Below are 17,983 nucleotides of genomic sequence, written 5' to 3' on the forward strand. Positions count from 1 at the left end.
GCATCGTTGGCCGTTGTCATTCGATACGGTGTGCAGACTATCTGGTCCGATGACCGGTCTATACACTTCCTCCCTTCCTACCTGTGCGTTCATGTCACCGATTACGATTTTGACGTCCCGCAGTGGGCATCCATCGTATGTCTGCTCCAGCTGTGCGTAGAATGCTTCTTTTTCGTCGTCGGGTCTCCCTTCGTGTAGGCAGTGCACATTGATGATGCTATAGTTGAAGAAACGGCCTTTAATCCTCAGCTTGCACATCCTTGCGTTGATTGGCTGCCACCCAATCACGCGTTGGCGCATTTTACCCAGCACTATGAAGCCGGTTCCCACCTCGTTGGTGGTGCCACAGCTTTGGTGGAAGGTAGCCGCTCGATGCCCGCTTTTCCACACTTTCTGTTCTGTCCAGCAAATCTCCTGCAGCGCCATGATATCGAAGTTGCGGGGATGTAATTCATCGTAGATCATCCTGTCGCAACCTGCGAAACCTAGCGACTTGCAATTCCATGTTCCAAGCTTCCAATCGTGATCCTGTATTCGTCGCCTAGGTCTTTGCCGATTATATCGAGTCGCATTATCTCTTATATTGTTCGTAATGATTGGTTTTCCAGGCGGCTTATTGGGCCTGCGCAAACCTCCTGTCTCGTCGGAGGGCCGTCGTGTCAGGGCTGTTTAGCGTCCCACCTAACACCAGGACTTGGGCTTGTGCGCTTTGAGCGGCTCACGATCGCTTTGGTGGAGCCTACTTGTGGATACATGCAGCTTTTTATAGAGGTTTAACAGGGCCCACTGTCAAACCCCACCACATCCTAGGCAAGCCCCACAACTTGCAGATGGCCTTGGGAGGGATCGTCAAGCCCTTGGACATAGTCCCTGCTGCCCGCATTCTGAAACATGACGCATACAAAACATGTCTATTGAAGGCAGGAACACCCATTTTTATATCGTCGTAATTCCGAGATATTTATCAGTTTCTGACTGATTTTTCTTTTTACGATGAACCACAAGTATGATATATTATATCATTTTTACGGTTTGTTTTCCTCAGGAATGGTGTTATTTTGTAATGCTTTTGTAGCATTCATCTTGATTTGATACCTCATTTGAATATTGTTCAAAAATTATAAGTTGATTTTCAAAAAGAATTCAAAACAAACAGCAGTAATTAATAATTAATTTTGAGCGTCTTAGGGAAAAATGTTACAGGGTTTGAAAAAAATATCTTCCTTTTACTTCCACTATTTTGTTTTTACGTGTCTTCACAAATACGTATTTCGTCCACTACTTTTGGACATCTTCACTATTTTGTTTTTACGTGTCTTCACAAAAACGTAAAAACAAAATAGTGGAAGTAAAAGGAAGATAATTTTTTTCAAACCCTGAATCAGCAGTAATTCCAGGAAGATTTTTTTGCGATATTTTCTAATAATTCCGATGGTATTTTCACAGGAATACCAACAAAAAATACAAAGAAACCGCTTATAGAATTTCTACATTCTAAAAAGGATTTCTGCAGCATTTAAACACCGAAAAGTGACAAAGAAAAGGGAACCACAATAACTGTTAAAAAAAATTCGATGGAATGTCGCCTTGAATTTACGAAATAAAAATAAATTCCCGAACGCAGGAATTTTCCAATTAATGTCTGAAGAAATTTCCGGAGGATTTCATGAAGGAATTGCCGAATGTATTCCTGGAAGATTTGTTGCCAAATCGGATATTTTTCTTTAAATTTTATTATATACGTCAACATTATTCCAAAAAACCCTTATTAATCCACCTAGCGGTGATGGTGCCTTTCTCGTGCATTATAAAAATAGTATTTTGGCCATTACTTTTGAGCCCATAGTCCGATCGGGCCAATTTTCAATAGGAAACAATGGGAGAGTATTCTGCGTCGAGTGCAACATGTTGCGAGTAAATCGGTTAAGGATAAGTGCCTGAAAAATGAGTGACATTTTTTTACTCATTTTTTTTAATAAAAAAAGTGGTATTTTGGGCATAACTTCCGAGCCCATAGTCCAATCAGACCAATTTTCAATAGGAAACAATGGTAGACTATCCTGCGTCGAATGCAACTTGTTGCGAGTAAATCGGTTAAGGATAAGTACCTGAAAAATGAGTGACATTTTTTTACTCATTTTTTCTATAAAAAAGTGGTATTTTGGCCATAACTTCCGATCCCATAGTCCGATCTGACCAATTTTCAATAGGAAACAATGGTAGAGTATCCTGCGTCGAGTGCAACATGTTGCGAGTAAATCGGTTAAGGATAAGTGCCTGAAAAATGAGTGACATTTTTTTACTTCTTTTTTTATAAAAAGTGGTATTTTGACCATAACTTCCGAGCCCATAGTCCGATCTGACCAATTTTCAATAGGAAACAATGGTAGAGTATCCTGCGTCGAATGCAACTTGTTGCGAGTAAATCGGTTAAGGATAAGTACCTGAAAAATGAGTGACATTTTTTTTTGGGTGGGGTGCGCACAGACACACACACATACACACACACACACACACACACACACACACACACACATACACACAGACATCACCTCAATTCGTCGAGCTGAGTCGATCGGTATATAACACTATGAGTCTCCGGGCCTTCTATAAAAAGTTTGTTTTTGGAGCGATCATATAGCCTTTACCGTATACTTAGTATACGAGAAAGGCAAAAACTAATTTTCCTTGAATTTCTTAGAGTTAAGAAAATTATTTTGAGCTTTTCAGTGGAATGTCTTCACTTGTCATAAGACGAGTTTGTACAATCCCATTTAAGGACATAGTTGGAAGAGTACCACGATGGCAGTCAATATGGCACCGGACCTTCCACGGGTCAACCCCACACCTTCCGCACTCCTCTCCCACCAACATTCGGATGCATCGAACAGCATCGAACAAAAGTCTAATATTGAAATTACTAACCTGTTCACAGCATATTTATTAGAGTGGGGCGCAGTTGTATGGAAAAACGCAAACTTCGTCCGATCAAGTGAGATCAAGGTTTTTCTGAATCGTTTTGGGACCCCAATCAACTGTGCAAAATATGGACTCGATTGGTTGCAACCTCGCATGCCGCATCGCGTTTTAAAATTACATGGAGATTAGTATGGGAAAACGTACTTTTTTACATTTTTGCTCTTAGCGGCTTCAATTTATCATCAATCACGTGACTCAATACGTTAGCATCTAGTCTGGAAGATGCCGAAAGACTTTGCCGAAGAAGGTACGTAGCTGGAAGGTCTACAAAAAATGTTATTACGATTCGAAAATTGATTGTGTAAACCATATGCAAGAAATCAATGTTTCTGCCAGCACTACCGGACAACCTATGGTTCTCGAAGGGCAAAACGCATCTTCCTTCTCGTCGGATTTTATTCTTTGTGAAATGATTCCGGATACCTCCCATTAGCTCTAAGGCCCTATAAGATCAATTAATTTGAAATAACACTCAGGTAAATTATTGGTCTACGTAGTACGGCAGTGCTGGCAGAATAAACGATTTTTTGCATATGGTTTGAACACTCAATGTTCTAAGCGTTATAACTTTTTTCGTGGACGTTCCAGCAACGTGCCTTCTTCAGCAAAGTTTTTCGGCATCCTCTGGGTTATACTTTAACGCAATGTGCCACTTGGTTTACGATGAACTGAAGCCTCTAGTAGTAGAAATGCAAAAATATACGTTCTTCCATACTAATTTCCATATAAACTTCAAACGCGATGCGGAAAGCGAGGAAGCAACCAATCGATCCCAAATTCTGCACAGTTGTTCAGGACCCAGAATGGCTTCGAAAAACCATTGATTTGAAAAAATGACCATGACGCCCCACTCTAATATTTATTCACTTCCCGTGATAATGAACATGTTTATCCAAAGAGTCCTATGTATTTCGGCTCGAATATTATCATAATTATCATCGCGCGGCTACAAAGCAAGACCATGCTGAGGGTGGCTGGGTTCGAATCCCGGTGCCGGTCTAGGCAATTTTCGGTTTGGAAATTGTCTCGATTTCCCTGGGCATAAAAGTATCATCGTGTTAGCCACATGATATACGAATGCAAAAATGGTAACTTGGCTAAGAAACCTCGCGGTTAATAACTGTGGAAATGCTTAATGAACACTAAGCTGCGAGGCGGCTCTGTCCCAGTGGGGGATGTAATGCCAATAAGAAGAAGAAGAAGAAGTATTATCACAAATCAGCAGTTTCGTGCCAATTTAATAGCCGTTCGCGATTTGGAGGGTTTATCACTGCACTTCACTTCTTCTCAAAGGGCACGGAATAAATCAAGTTTTTACTCACTTCTCCGCACATGAGCAGCCCGAAATGTTGATGGAATGCAAACTAAACATCACTTTTCGAAATCAGTTACTTGTTTAAGGACATAGTTGGAAGAGTACCACGATGGCAGTCAAGATGGTACCGGAACTTCCACGGGGCAACCCCACACCTCCCGCACCCCTCTCCCACCAGCATTCGAATGCTTCGAACAGCATCGAACAAAAATTTATTATTCAAATTACTAACCTGTTCACAGCATATTTATTCACTTCCCGTGATAATGTACATGTTTATCCAAAGAGTCCTATGTATTTCGGCTCGAATAATATCATAAATTAGCAGTTTCGTGCCAATTTATTAGCCGTTCGCGATTTGGTGGGTTTATCACTGCACTTCACTTCTTCTCAAAGGGCACTGAAAATATCAAGTTTTTACTCACTTCTCCGCACATGAACACCCCGAAATGTTGATGGAATGCAAATTAAACATCAATTTTCGAAATCAGTCACTTGTTTAAACCGAAAACTTGATATAAACTGCTATTTTTGCCCGAAAAAAACGATTAAAAACTGATCGCGGAGCGAATGTAAACAACGGCACCAGCAGCAGCAAACTAATAAACAGGGTGGTTCAAAAAATAATTTTGTTCCGCTCAGTCGATTATGATTTATAATTTGGGTGTTTTCCGATGGTTTGGGCTGGTTTGATTAGAGGCTTACCGTGTACAGGTCTTTTCAGGTTTGTATGACAGTTGATATGGCGAGGTTGAATTTAACATTATTCTGATTCTGGCACTCCGCCATTGGGCGATGGCGAGGGGGGAGACCATATGACTGGATGAAATATTCAAGAAAATATTCAGCTCCATAGACAATCCATATAGAATGGTCGTTCCAATAGTTGGGAGTCGATTTTAAGCGAGGTTGCGAATCTTTAGCATGATCATTAGGCTTCAGAGAAGGCATCAGTGAAACGCGCAATTCAACAAAATACCCAAAATTTGTCTGTGATATCTATCGCACCAGGGGTAGATATTTCTAGTCTAGTCTAGTCTATACAATCGCGCAAGGGGCAAATGCTTCATACAAAAAGTGTGACGTGAGGGTGAGTGGGGTATAAAATGCTATTTTTGCGTTACGTCATCAATGGATCTTTCCTACGGTGCGGTTTTCGTTCAGTGAAGTCTCAGGAATGTTGCTTTCAGCTATTTGGGTTCTCTTTTCGCCAGCGTTTGGAGGGGAAGCATTGTAGCCAGTGAAAAAAAAGGTTTAGTTTCCCATACTAGTTTTCATACAAACTTGAACCGGCTTGCGCTCAACCAGTTTTTGTTCAAATCGGTTTTTGGAGGACACTCGAAGCATGGGACGGAATCGAGTGAGCGTGGTGGTGCTGGGTCGTTTTTTGAACCACCCTACTAATATTCTTTGTTTTTTTTTTTATAAATACGATACCAATACTACTACAGTATATGACAATTTTTATTGTACCAATACTCTCAAAGCTTTGTTTTGGTACTCAACCCACCTTCACCTTAAACCGAAAACTTAATATAAACTGCTATTTTTGCCCGAAAAAAACGATTAAAAACTGATCGCGGAGCGAATGTAAACACCGCGGTGCACCGGCACCGGCAGCAGCAAACTAATAAGTAGGGTGGTTCAAAAAATAATTTTGCTCCGCCACGCTCAGTCGATTATGATTTATAAATTGGGTGTCATCCAATGGTTTGGGCTGGTTTGAATAGAGGCTTACCGTGCACAAGTCGTTTCAGGTTTGTATGACAGTTGATATGGCGAGGTTGAATTTAACATTATTCTGATTCTGGCACTCCGTCATTGGGCGCTAGCGAGGGGGGAGACCATATGACTGGATGAAATATTCAAGAGCTTCAACTCCATACACAATCCATATTGAATGGTCGTTCCAATAGTTGGGAGTCGATTTTAATCGAGGTTGCGAATCTTTCGCATGATAATTAGGCTTCTCAGAAGGCATCAGTGAAACGTGCAATTCAACAAAATACCCAGAATTTGTCTGTGATATCTATCGCACCAGGGGCAGATACTTCTAGTCTAGTCTAGTCTACACTATCGCACCAGGGGCAGATGCTTCATACAAAAAGTGTGACATAAGGGTGAGTGGGGTATAAAATGCTATATTTGCGTTACGTAATCAATGGATCTTTCCTGCGGTGCGATTTTCGTTCAGTGAAGTCTCTGGAATGTTGCTTTCAGCTATGTGGGTTCTCTTTTCGCCAGCGTTTGGAGGGGAGGCGCCGTAGCCAGTGTAATAGAAGGTTTAGTTTCCCATACTAGTTTTCATACAAACTTGAACCGGCTTGCGCTCAACCAGTTTTTCTCAAATCGTTTTTTTGAGGACACTCGGAGCATGGGACGGAATCGAGTGAGCGTGGTGGAGCTGGGTCGTTTTTTGAACCACCCTACTAATATTCTTTGTTATTTTATAAATACGACACCAATACTACTACTGTATATGACAGTTTTTATTGTACCAATACTTTCAAAGCTTTGTTTTGGTACTCAACCCACCTTCACCTTAAGAAGTACTTGCGTCTTGAGAATATCTTCGGAAATTCCTTCCAAGATTTCTCAGAAAATACCTTCGGAAATATTTTACCGAATTTTTTAAAGAATTTCTTTGGAAGTTATCTTTGAAATTTCTTGGAAAAATTCCTTGGAAAATTTCTTTGGAAATTTAGTCGGAATTCCTACGGAAAATTCTTCGGAAAAACCTACGAAATCGTTTCAAGAAAACCTTCCGAAATTCCCTTAGGAAAATTCCCGATGAAAGGGAAACGTTGAAACGAGATGATTGATTTAATACAAAAGTATTTAGCCATAGTCAAATCGAAGCTCACCTGTCCTCAATTCTTAAACGAACCAAGTTTGACCTAACAAATGCCGTTGCAGGACATTGCCCGCCAATTCTTCACATACGCGTCCGCCACCGAGGAGGGCGAACTGACGCCGGAGCTGGTGTCGCTCATGAAGAAACTGTGGACCGATCCGGGCGTGCAGCAGTGCTTCTCCCGGTCCCGCGAATACCAGCTGAACGATTCCGCCGCGTACTACCTGAACTCGCTGGATCGGATCTCGCAGCCGAGCTACATCCCCACGCAGCAGGACGTCCTCCGGACGCGGGTCAAAACGACCGGCATAGTCGAGACGCACTTTAGCTTTAAGGGAATACACTTCAAGTGAGTAATGTTTACTGTTTTCAATGGCTGTTTCTTATGATTTCCTTCTCATTGACGCAGAATGTTTGACGTGGGTGGTCAACGGTCAGAGCGGAAGAAATGGATACACTGCTTCGAAGGTGTAACGGCGATCATCTTCTGCGTGGCGCTTTCCGGTGAGTGTTTGAAAGTTGAACTCCATGAAGGATGATTTAGGATTACAAACTTACTAATTTTCAGGGTACGATCTGGTGCTGGCGGAGGACGAGGAAATGAACCGGATGATCGAGTCGATGAAGCTGTTCGATTCGATATGCAACTCAAAGTGGTTCGTCGACACGTCCATCATACTGTTCCTGAACAAGAAGGATCTGTTCGAGGAGAAAATAACCCGGTCGCCGCTCGTCATCTGCTTCCCAGAGTACACCGGTAAGTGCAATTTTAAATTTGTCGGAAAATGTTTTTGAAATTGTTCAAAATTAAAGTGTTGATTGTTATGATATTGTAACGGGTGATGTTTGCTAGCGGCTTTATATAAGATATCTATTTGTCAATCACCACTCACCAGCAATAGAAATTAAAGCTAAAGCTTTAACACCATCGCTCCCATGTTCATCCCATCAAAAACAAAGCAATGAAAAAGAATTTGATTTTTTTTTTTCTTATTTTTGAAACTAGGGATTCAGGAATTTATGAGTTCATAAAATTAGGAATTTGGGAGCTAAGGAATTTAGGAATCTAAGAATTTAGGAATTTAGCAATATAAAAATTAAGGAACGTATGCATTCACGATTTTAGGAATTTATTAATTTGGGAATTTATTCAGGAATCAAGGAATTTACGAATCCATGAATTTATGAATTTGGGAATTTAGAAACAGGAATTTAGGAATTTTGGGATCTGTGGATTTAGGAATTTAAGAATCCTAGGAGCTTAGGGATTTGAGAATTTAGGAATTCAGAAATTTATGAACATAAGAATTTAGGAAGTTGGGAATTTACGATTTTAGAAATTTCAAAATTTGGGAGTTCAGCAATTTTTGAAATTAGGGATTCAGGAATTCATGAATTTAGAAATTTGAAAATTTTGGAGTTTAGGAATTTAGGAATTTGGGAATTTAGGAACCCTGCAATTTAAGAATTTAGAAACATGGGAATTTCGGAATTTGGGACTTAAGGAATTTATGAATTTATTTAGGAATTAAGGAATTTAGCAATATAGAAATAGGAATTTGGGAGTTAAGGAATTTAGGGATTTGGGAATTTGGGAATTTAGGAATATATGAATTTAGGAATATAGGAATTTAGAAATTTAGGAACATAGGAATTTTGGAATTTGGGAGCTTATGAATTTGGAAATTTGTTCAGGAACCAAGGAATTTAGGATTCTATGAATTTATGAATTAAAGAATTTAGAAACAGCAATTTACAAACTTGGTAATTTAGGAATTCATGGATCCCTGGATTTAGGAGTTTAAGAATTTAGGCACTTAGGGATTAAAGAATTTATGAAAAGAAATTAGGAAATTGGGAATTTACGATTATAGAAATTTAAAAATTTGGAAACTCAGCAATTTTTTAAATTAGGGATTCAGGAATTCATGAATTTAGAAATTTAAAAATATGGGGAGGTAAGGAATTTATGAATTTGGGAATTTAGAAATTTATTACGGAATTTAGGAATCTATGAATTTAAGAATTTAGGAACATAGGAATTTCGGAATTTGGGAATTTATGAAATTGGGATTTTTTTGGGAATCAGAAAATCTATGAATTTATGAATTCAGGAATTTAGAAACATAGGAATTTAGGAACTTGGTAATTTAGGAATTCAGGGATCCCTGGATTTAGAAATTTAAGAGTTTAGTTACCTAGGAACTTAGGGATTTAGCAATCCAGCAATTCAGAAATTTACGAACTTTGTATTTTAGGAATTTAATAATCCCTGGATTTAGGAGTTTAAGAATTTAGGCACTTAGGGATTTAAGAATTTAGGAATTCAGAAATTTATGAACATAGGAAGTTGGGAAAAACGATTTTAGTAATTTATAAATTTAGGAATTCAGTAATTTTTGATATTAGGGGTTCAGGAATTTAGGAATTTGAAAATATAGGAATTTATGAATTTGGGAATTTAGGAATTTAGGAACTTAGCAATTTAAGAATTTAGGAACATAGGAATTTCGGAATTTGGGACTTTATTAATTTGGGAATTCATTTATGAATTAAGAAATTTAGAAATTTAAATGTAGGAATTAAGGAATTTAAAAATTTAGGAATTTGGGATTAAGGGAATTTATGAATTTGGGAATTTAAAAATTTAGGAATCTATGAATTTAGGAACTTAGGAACTTAGCAATTTAAGAATTTAGGAACATAGAAATTTTGGAATTTGAGAGCTTATGAATTTTAGCATTTGTTCAGAAACTAAGAAATTTAGGATTCTATGAATTTATGAATTCAAGAATTGAGAAACAGCAATTTACGAACTTGGTAATTTAGGAATTCATGGATTTCAAAGTTTAAGAATTTAGGCGTTTAGGGATTTAAGAATTTAGGATTTTAGCAATTTTTGAAATTAGGAATTCAGGAATTCATGAATGAAATTCAAAAATTTGGGAGTTTAGGAATTTGCGAATTTGGGAATTTAGGAATCTATGAATTTAGGAATTTAGGAACTTAACAATTTAAGAATTTAGGAACATAGGAATTTCGGAATTTGAGACTTTATGAATTTGGGAATTTATTTATGAATTAAGGAATTAAGAAATCTAAATTTATGAATTAAGGAATTTAAAAATTTAGGAATTTGGGATTTAAGGAATTTAGGAATCTATGAATTTAGGACATTAGCAATTTAAGAATTTAGGCACATAGGAATTTTGGAACTTATGAATTTGGGAATTTGTTCAGGAACTAAGGAATTCAGGAATCTATGAATTTATGAAATCAAGAATTTAGAAACAGAAATTTAGGAATTCAGGGATCCCTGGATTTAGAAATTTAAGAGTTTAGGTACTTTTGGATTTAGGAATTTAGGAATTCAGAAGTTTTTAAACATAGGAATTTAGGAAGTTGGAAATTTACGATTTTATAAATTTATAAATTTAGGAATTCAGCAATTTTTAAATTGAGATTCAGGAATTTATGAATTTAGAAATTTAGGAATTTGGGAGTTCAGGAATTTAGGAATTTATTGAGTTGAGGAATAGAGTTCCTCCTTCAATTGTTCCAAAAATGTGTCCTAGAGTTAACCAAGGAATTCCCCCTGAGGAACCCACAGCAACTCTTCCACAAATGTCTCATTAAATTCCTCCCAGAATTCCTTCTCGAGTTACCCCAGAAACTCATCCTGGAGTTTCTAAAATAACTTCAGCTAAAGATTTTAGAGAGTTCCTTCAGAAAATTTTCATGGAACTCCTCCAGTGATTCCTTCTTTGATTCCATCACAAATTTCTCCTCTAGACCAGCGGTTCTCAACCTTTTTCTTGAGAGGTACACCTTCGAACTATTGCATTAATTGAGGTACCCTCTCTCGAAATTAGGCTTCCAATCCTCTTAAAAGAATAATTCCGAGCTCTTTGAATGGAAGCTCCTTTGTAGGCTTCCGCGCCTCTTGATTAGAGGCTTTTGAGCCTCTTGTAGAGAGGCTTCCGAGCCTCTTGAAGGCGGTTTTCGAGCCACTTAGAAGGAGTCTTCCTTTGCATCTTAAAAGGACGCTTCTAAGCCTCTTGAAAGAAGAATTCCTAGCCTCTTGAAAGTAGGCTTCCGAACCTCTTGAAAAAGGCTTCCGACCCTCACGAAAGGAGCCTTCTGAGCCTCTTGAAAGGGGGCTTCCGAGCCTCTTGGAAGGAAGCTTTAGAGCCTCTTGAAAAGAGGCTTCTGAGCCTCTTGAAAGGTGGCTTCTGAACCTCTTGAAAGGAGGCTTCCGAGCCTCTTGAAAGGAGGCTTCCGAGCCTCTTAAAAGGAGGCTTCCGAGCCTCTTGAAAGGAGGCTTCCGAGCCTCTTGAAAGGAGGCTTCCGAGCCTCTTGAAAGGAGGCTTCCGAGCCTCTTGAAAGGAGGCCTCAGCCTCTTGAAAGGAGGCTCTGAGCCTTGAAAGGAGGCTTCTGAGCCTCTTGAAAGGAGGCTTCTGAGCCTCTTGAAAGGAGGCTTCTGAGCCTCTTGAAAGGAGGCTTCTGAGCCTCTTGAAAGGAGGCCTGAGCCTCTTGAAAGGAGGCCTGAGCCTCTTGAAAGGAGGCTCTGAGCTCTTGAAAGGAGGCTTCTGAGCCTCTTGAAAGGAGGCTTGAGCCTCTTGAAAGGAGGCTTCTGAGCCTCTTGAAAGGAGGCTTCTGAGCCTCTTGAAAGGAGGCTTCTGAGCTCTTGAAAGGAGGCTTCTGAGCCTCTTGAAAGGAGGCCTGAGCCTCTTGAAAGGAGGCTCTGAGCCTCTTGAAAGGAGGCTTCTGAGCCTCTTGAAAGGAGGCTTCTGAGCCTCTTGAAAGGAGGCTTCTGAGCCTCTTGAAAGGAGGCTTCTGAGCCTCTTGAAAGGAGGCTTCTGAGCCTCTTGAAAGGAGGCTTCTGAGCCTCTTGAAAGGAGGCTTCTGAGCCTCTTGAAAGGAGGCTTGAGCCTCTTGAAAGGAGGCTTCTGAGCCTCTTGAAAGGAGGCTTGAGCCTCTTGAAAGGAGGCTTCTGAGCCTCTTGAAAGGAGGCTTGAGCCTCTTGAAAGGAGGCTTGAGCCTCTTTGAAAGGAGGCTTCTGAGCCTCTTGAAAGGAGGCTTGAGCCTCTTGAAAGGAGGCTTCTGAGGCCTCTTGAAAGGAGGCTTCTGAGCCTCTTGAAAGGAGGCTTCTGAGCCTCTTGAAAGGAGGCTTCTGAGCCTCTTGAAAGGAGGCTTCTGAGCCTCTTGAAAGGAGGCTTCTGAGCCTCTTGAAAGGAGGCTTCTGAGCCTCTTGAAAGGAGGCTTCTGAGCCTCTTGAAAGGAGGCTTCTGAGCCTCTTGAAAGGAGGCTCTGAGCCTCTTGAAAGGAGGCTTCTGAGCCTCTTGAAAGGAGGCTTCTGAGCCTCTTGAAAGGAGGCTTCTGAGCCTCTTGAAAGGAGGCCTGAGCCTCTTGAAAGGAGGCTTGAGCCTCTTGAAAGGAGGCCTGAGCCTCTTGAAAGGAGGCCTGGGCCTCTTGAAAGGAGGCCTGAGCCTCTTGAAAGGAGGCTTCTGAGCCTCTTGAAAGGAGGCTTCTGAGCCTCTTGAAAGGAGGCTCTGAGCTCTTGAAAGGAGGCTTCTGAGCCTCTTGAAAGGAGGCTTCTGAGCCTCTTGAAAGGAGGCTTCTGAGCCTCTTGAAAGGAGGCTTCTGAGCCTCTTGAAAGGAGGCTTCTGAGCCTCTTGAAAGGAGGCTCTGAGCCTCTTGAAAGGAGGCTTCTGAGCCTCTTGAAAGGAGGCTTCTGAGCCTCTTGAAAGGAGGCTTTGAGCCTCTTGAAAGGAGGCTTCTGAGGCCTCTTGAAAGGAGGCCTGAGCCTCTTGAAAGGAGGCTTCTGAGCCTCTTGAAAGGAGGCCTGAGCCTCTTGAAAGGAGGCTTCTGAGCCTCTTGAAAGGAGGCTTCTGAGCCTCTTGAAAGGAGGCTTCAAGCCTCTTGAAAGGAGGCCTGAGCCTCTTGAAAGGAGGCCTGAGCCTCTTGAAAGGAGGCTTCTGAGCCTCTTGAAAGGAGGCCTGAGCCTCTTGAAAGGAGGCTTCTGAGCCTCTTGAAAGGAGGCTTCTGAGCCTCTTGAAAGGAGGCTTCTGAGCCTCTTGAAAGGAGGCTCTGAGCCTCTTGAAAGGAGGCTCTGAGCCTCTTGAAAGGAGGCTTCTGAGCCTCTTGAAAGGAGGCCTGAGCCTCTTGAAAGGAGGCTTCCGAGCCTCTTGAAAGGAGGCTTCCGAGCCTCTTGAAAGGAGGCTTCCGAGCCTCTTGAAAGGAGGCTTCCGAGCCTCTTGAAAGGAGGCTTCCGAGCCTTTTGAAAGGAGGCTTCCGAGCCTCTTGAAGGGAAGAGGAATTGAAAGGAGGTTTCCGAGCCTCTTGAAAGAAAGAGGACTTGAAAGGAGGCTTGTGAGCCTCTTGAAAGGACGCTTACGAGCCTCTTGAAAGGATGCTCTTAAGCCTCTTGAAATGAGTCTTCCAAGCCTCTTGAAATGAGCCTTCCGAGCCTCTTGAAAGGAGCCTTCCGAGCCTCTTGGAAGGAGGCTTTTGACCATCTTGGAAAGAGGCTTTCGAGCCTCTTGAAAGGAGGCTTCTGAGCCTGGAAGGAGATTTTTGAGCCTCTTGAAAAGGCTTCCGAAGGTACCTCCAGGGGTACATGTACCCCAGGTTGAGAACCGCTGCTCTAGACCCTTAAGGCATGTCTCCTGAAGCTCTTCTGGGATTCCATCCTGAAGTTCCGCATTCAAATCGTTTTTGATTTCCTTCTGAAGTTGCTCCAGGCATTTTTTTCTGTAATTGCTTCAGTTGCTCCACTATTTTTCTCAGTTGATTTTTCAGCTCAGATGTCTCGTTCCGATACGTACGTATATAGTTCTCAAAATCATTCTCGTTTCCACACAGGTTCCAACACGTACGAGGAGGCGTCCAGCTACATCCGGATGAAGTTCGAGAACCTCAACAAGCGGAAAGACCAGAAGGAGATCTACACCCACCTGACGTGCGCCACCGACACCAGCAATATCCAGTTCGTGTTCGATGCCGTCTCGGACGTGATCATCAAGAACAACCTCAAAGACTGCGGGCTGTTCTAAGATCGAAGATGATAATTCGGAGGATGATCGAAAGTGATGTCCGCTCTATGTTTCAATTTTGCGTTCGTCCCACAGAACATCGGACATTCGAGCCCCAAATTTTGGGAGCTGAACGTGTGTTGTAGTTTGTAGCTGGTTGGAAACGATTGTGACGAAAAGTTTTTACCGAGCGATGAGTAAAATCAAATACAGGCCTTGTGGCGATCGTGAACCTAAACGCGCTTATGTTAATAAATAATTTTACAGTTATGGATCTTAATTTAACAGCAATCTATGAACGAACGGTAAGAAAAGAACTTACAATTTTGGAAGTGCACAGAAAGCTGCGCAAAACGCAGACAAGAGGTTGTAGATCGTTCTGGGCGAGAAAGAAACGCAGTAAATATATATATTTTTATATTTAAATAGTGAAATATATGGAAATCGCTGTGCGTTGTTCAAGTAAATGGGGGAAAAACCCCCAAATTGTGTCCGCCTTGTTAATGCAGTAGATATAAACACATGTGAATGTAATTGTTGAAAGCTACATCAGAACAAATGAACGGTTCTTCTTTCCAATTGATGCAGAGCAGCATTAGGAATTACTAAGTGAGAATAAGAAATTATTTATACCTTACTGTTAGGTGTTATCTAAGAAATCGTAAGCACTAAGAGCAAGAGACGAATTTAGGAATGTATATGGGATTAGGGCTTTCGCCATATAAGCTTTCATATTCGATTGCCTCCCCTCCAGTTTGGGCGAAAGGTTGCGAAGTTTGAACTACTTTCGAATGAAACAAATCATATCCACTGTGCGTAGCTATTTATTGTTTTACTAGACTTTAGAAACTTCCTAAAAGAAACTCTCTCCTCTTGGCATTACCGAGCTAAACATTCTATTTCAGATAAAAATTTCTCATTCCAGTATAAGCATTTCGACTAACACTTTTGTGCTAGAACTTCGTGAGAACTAAGCAGTAAAGCTTCGTAGAAACTAACAATCAAACATTTCTTCAAAGAACAAAACCATCGCGAATTTACAGGCAATGAATCCTCTCTCTAAGACTGAATATCTTCCTCAACCAAGAAGCAAATGTTCCGTTATCGATATTTTTGCTGCTTACAGCAGAATTACTTTTTTTTGGTGATAGTTATCAAAAAATAATTAAGGACGACATTACAAAGCAGGCAATATTCGAAAAGAACAAAAAAGAAGCTAAATAAGATCCTGGAAGGCAAAGTCAAACGGAACAGAATGCGCTAATAAGCAGTTAATATCCTTAAACCATGTCATAGAAAACGCTGTTTACTGAAACCAATGTCAAAATTGTCCTCTATAAATGTATATCTAATAACATGAAGCTCCTAGATTCAGCAAATGTAAACGAAAGAAAGCAAAAATATCCACTGGAAATGAAAATGATAAATTATTTTGTACTAACTTTTCGTACCTACCACGTATACATATATTTTTTTAATATTTTTAGAAATCAATTAATAAAACCGTAACTTTTAAACTTCTCTCCTAGCCTGAATTATGAAGGAAACTTTAAGCACAACTATAAAACGAACAAAGAGAACAATGTCCACCTGACTAACTTTAGGGTAATTATTTACCTGGCACAACCATTCAAACTTAAAATAACCGTTCAAAAAAATACTGATGATCATAAGCTAAACTAATCGTTGGCTACAAAAGAAAACTGCAGAAAACAAGATCGTAGAACTATGTGTATTTTTCTAAATGTTTTTCGCTTAAACGTATCAGAATACAGACAATGGATCCAAATCCGATAGACAGCAACGAAAAACTTAAACTAAACGAAACTAAATAAACTCTATGTAAATGTCAAGCACGCACGAGCATATTTTTTGATGCAGGTTTTATTTACCCCCCTTCCCAGACTGTGGAATTCATTGTGTTTTCCTTACATTATACTGATGATAATAATACTGCACTACTAATGGAATACAGGCAGGAAACAATGTTTTGATAATAAATATATATACTTGGAAAGTAAGACTAAAGAGTGAGTCTCACCTTGATAGAGAAAATGAGAAAATTCCGTTCATGATCAAAGTCTGCGTTTGTAGGTACTATAATAGAACCAATGGTAAATTTTTATCAAAGAAAACCTTCATCCATTCCCTGATAATTCCCGTATCTCGTATTATACGGAGGTTTTTGACTTTTTCAAAAGACTAGATAGTTATTTTACAGTGAACTCTCCCTAACTCGATGTTCTGTAACTCGATATTTTCCCTTACTCGATGAAATTCAAAGTCTGTTAAATCTAGCATACTGCGTTCCCTCCGTAAGTTGATACCTACCTTCCCTCCTCTATATCATCTAAGTAAAAGTAATTTTGCAATAGATTTTCACCACGCTGACTTTGTGTTATCAGAAACAGTTCATATGCTCGGTACACTGAGTAGTTAAAAAAACTGATTGCGAGTAGTCAAAAGTGAGAAAAGCAAAAGGGATAAATGTGTAGTTAAAGGGAAGAAATGAGAATTTAGAATTGAGTACCTTGAAGTGGGATGAGATACGAGAATTAAAAGTTGTGTAATTAATCCTTATTCTTTTCAAATTCCTTCTTTCTTTTATTTTCTTCTTTTTCTTCATTTCTTCTTCTTCTTCCTTCTATTCTCTCTTTTACTTTTCTACTTCTTCCTTTCTCTATCATTCCCCTTATATCTTGCTATTTCTTCCCTTTTCTTACGCCTTCTTCTTTCACTTTCTTTCTTCCTAATTCCTTCTTTCTTCTTTATTCCTTCTTTCTCCTTCCTTCTTCCTTATTCCTTAGTTCTTTTTCCTTCTTCTTTCTTCCTTCTTCATTCTTCGTTCCACATTCTTTCTTTCTTCTTACATCTTCCTTCGTCTATCTCTTTTGTTACATCATCCTTCGTCTTTTTTTCTTCTCTTTTCTTCTTTCCTTCCTTCTTATTTCTGTATTATATCTCACAACTCACTTATCAACGTCTGGCTTCTCTCATCTCTATTAACTTCTCTCACTTCACTCCTCTTGCGTCTGATCCCCTCAGTACTAACTTCCCACTTCGCAACTATCGCATCTTACTTCTCACCAATCACTTCTTACTCCGCACTGCTCCTTTCCCACTATTCACTTCTCAGTTGTTACTGCATACATATCAATACTCAGTACTCACTTCTCATAACTCCGTCCTCACTTCGAACTCTTCTCATTTCTTAGTTCTCACTTTTATTTATTTATTGTTGCTACATCAACAGACTAATTTGTCCCAATGATGGTGTGATAAAAAAAATATTTGGGCGAATATAAAACAAAACTAAAAGTTATACATTTAACACAATTTACAAAAACTGAATTTACAAGAACTGGTAGAAACGGCGGCGTAGCGTCTGTCGAGGAATGTTAAAGTCGAACAAAGCTGAGACACGATTGAAGTTTCTCTGCAACCCGCTGATAGCACCATGCATGCTTTAGTTAGTTCGGCTGAAAGGCATTCTTAGCATTGCGCCGATTCGTAGTGCTCTGGGACGGACGTTGATGCTAATTTGATTCAGATGTCAGCAATTAGAAGAGCTCGAGTTGTCTCCCTACGGTATCGAAGCGGTTCCAAATGTATCAACTGACATCGTGATTCATAGCTTGGAAGACGTTGTGGATCCCTCCATGGAAGTTTACGTAGTGCGAAACGTAAAAATCGGCGTTGCACCGACGCGATTCTGTCGGAACCGTTGTTATAGTTCGGGTTCCACACTACGGAGCCGTATTCCAGTATAGAACGTACCAGCGAGGAGTACAAGGACTTCAG

At 40.1% G+C, this 17,983-nt stretch overlaps 2 protein-coding genes across 2 annotated transcripts in view; one reads left to right on the plus strand and one right to left on the minus strand.

The window, feature by feature from the left end:
- Positions 1-16,210, plus strand: part of LOC134210437 (G protein alpha i subunit) — a 56,660-nt gene extending 40,450 nt beyond the window's left edge. Inside the window, exons 3-6 of the mRNA XM_062686483.1 lie at positions 7,211-7,497; positions 7,558-7,652; positions 7,717-7,905; positions 14,013-16,210. Coding sequence (XP_062542467.1) covers positions 7,211-7,497; positions 7,558-7,652; positions 7,717-7,905; positions 14,013-14,203 — 762 coding nt within the window. The 3' untranslated portion in view covers positions 14,204-16,210. The remainder of the gene's footprint in view (positions 1-7,210; positions 7,498-7,557; positions 7,653-7,716; positions 7,906-14,012) is intronic.
- The window catches only part of LOC134210434 (mediator of RNA polymerase II transcription subunit 24), a 71,561-nt gene that overhangs the window by 30,201 nt on the left and 23,377 nt on the right, over positions 1-17,983 (minus strand). The gene's annotated exons all lie outside the window — the stretch shown is intronic.

Source organism: Armigeres subalbatus, chromosome 2 (genome assembly GCF_024139115.2).
Source record: "Armigeres subalbatus isolate Guangzhou_Male chromosome 2, GZ_Asu_2, whole genome shotgun sequence".
NCBI lineage: Eukaryota > Metazoa > Arthropoda > Insecta > Diptera > Culicidae > Armigeres > Armigeres subalbatus.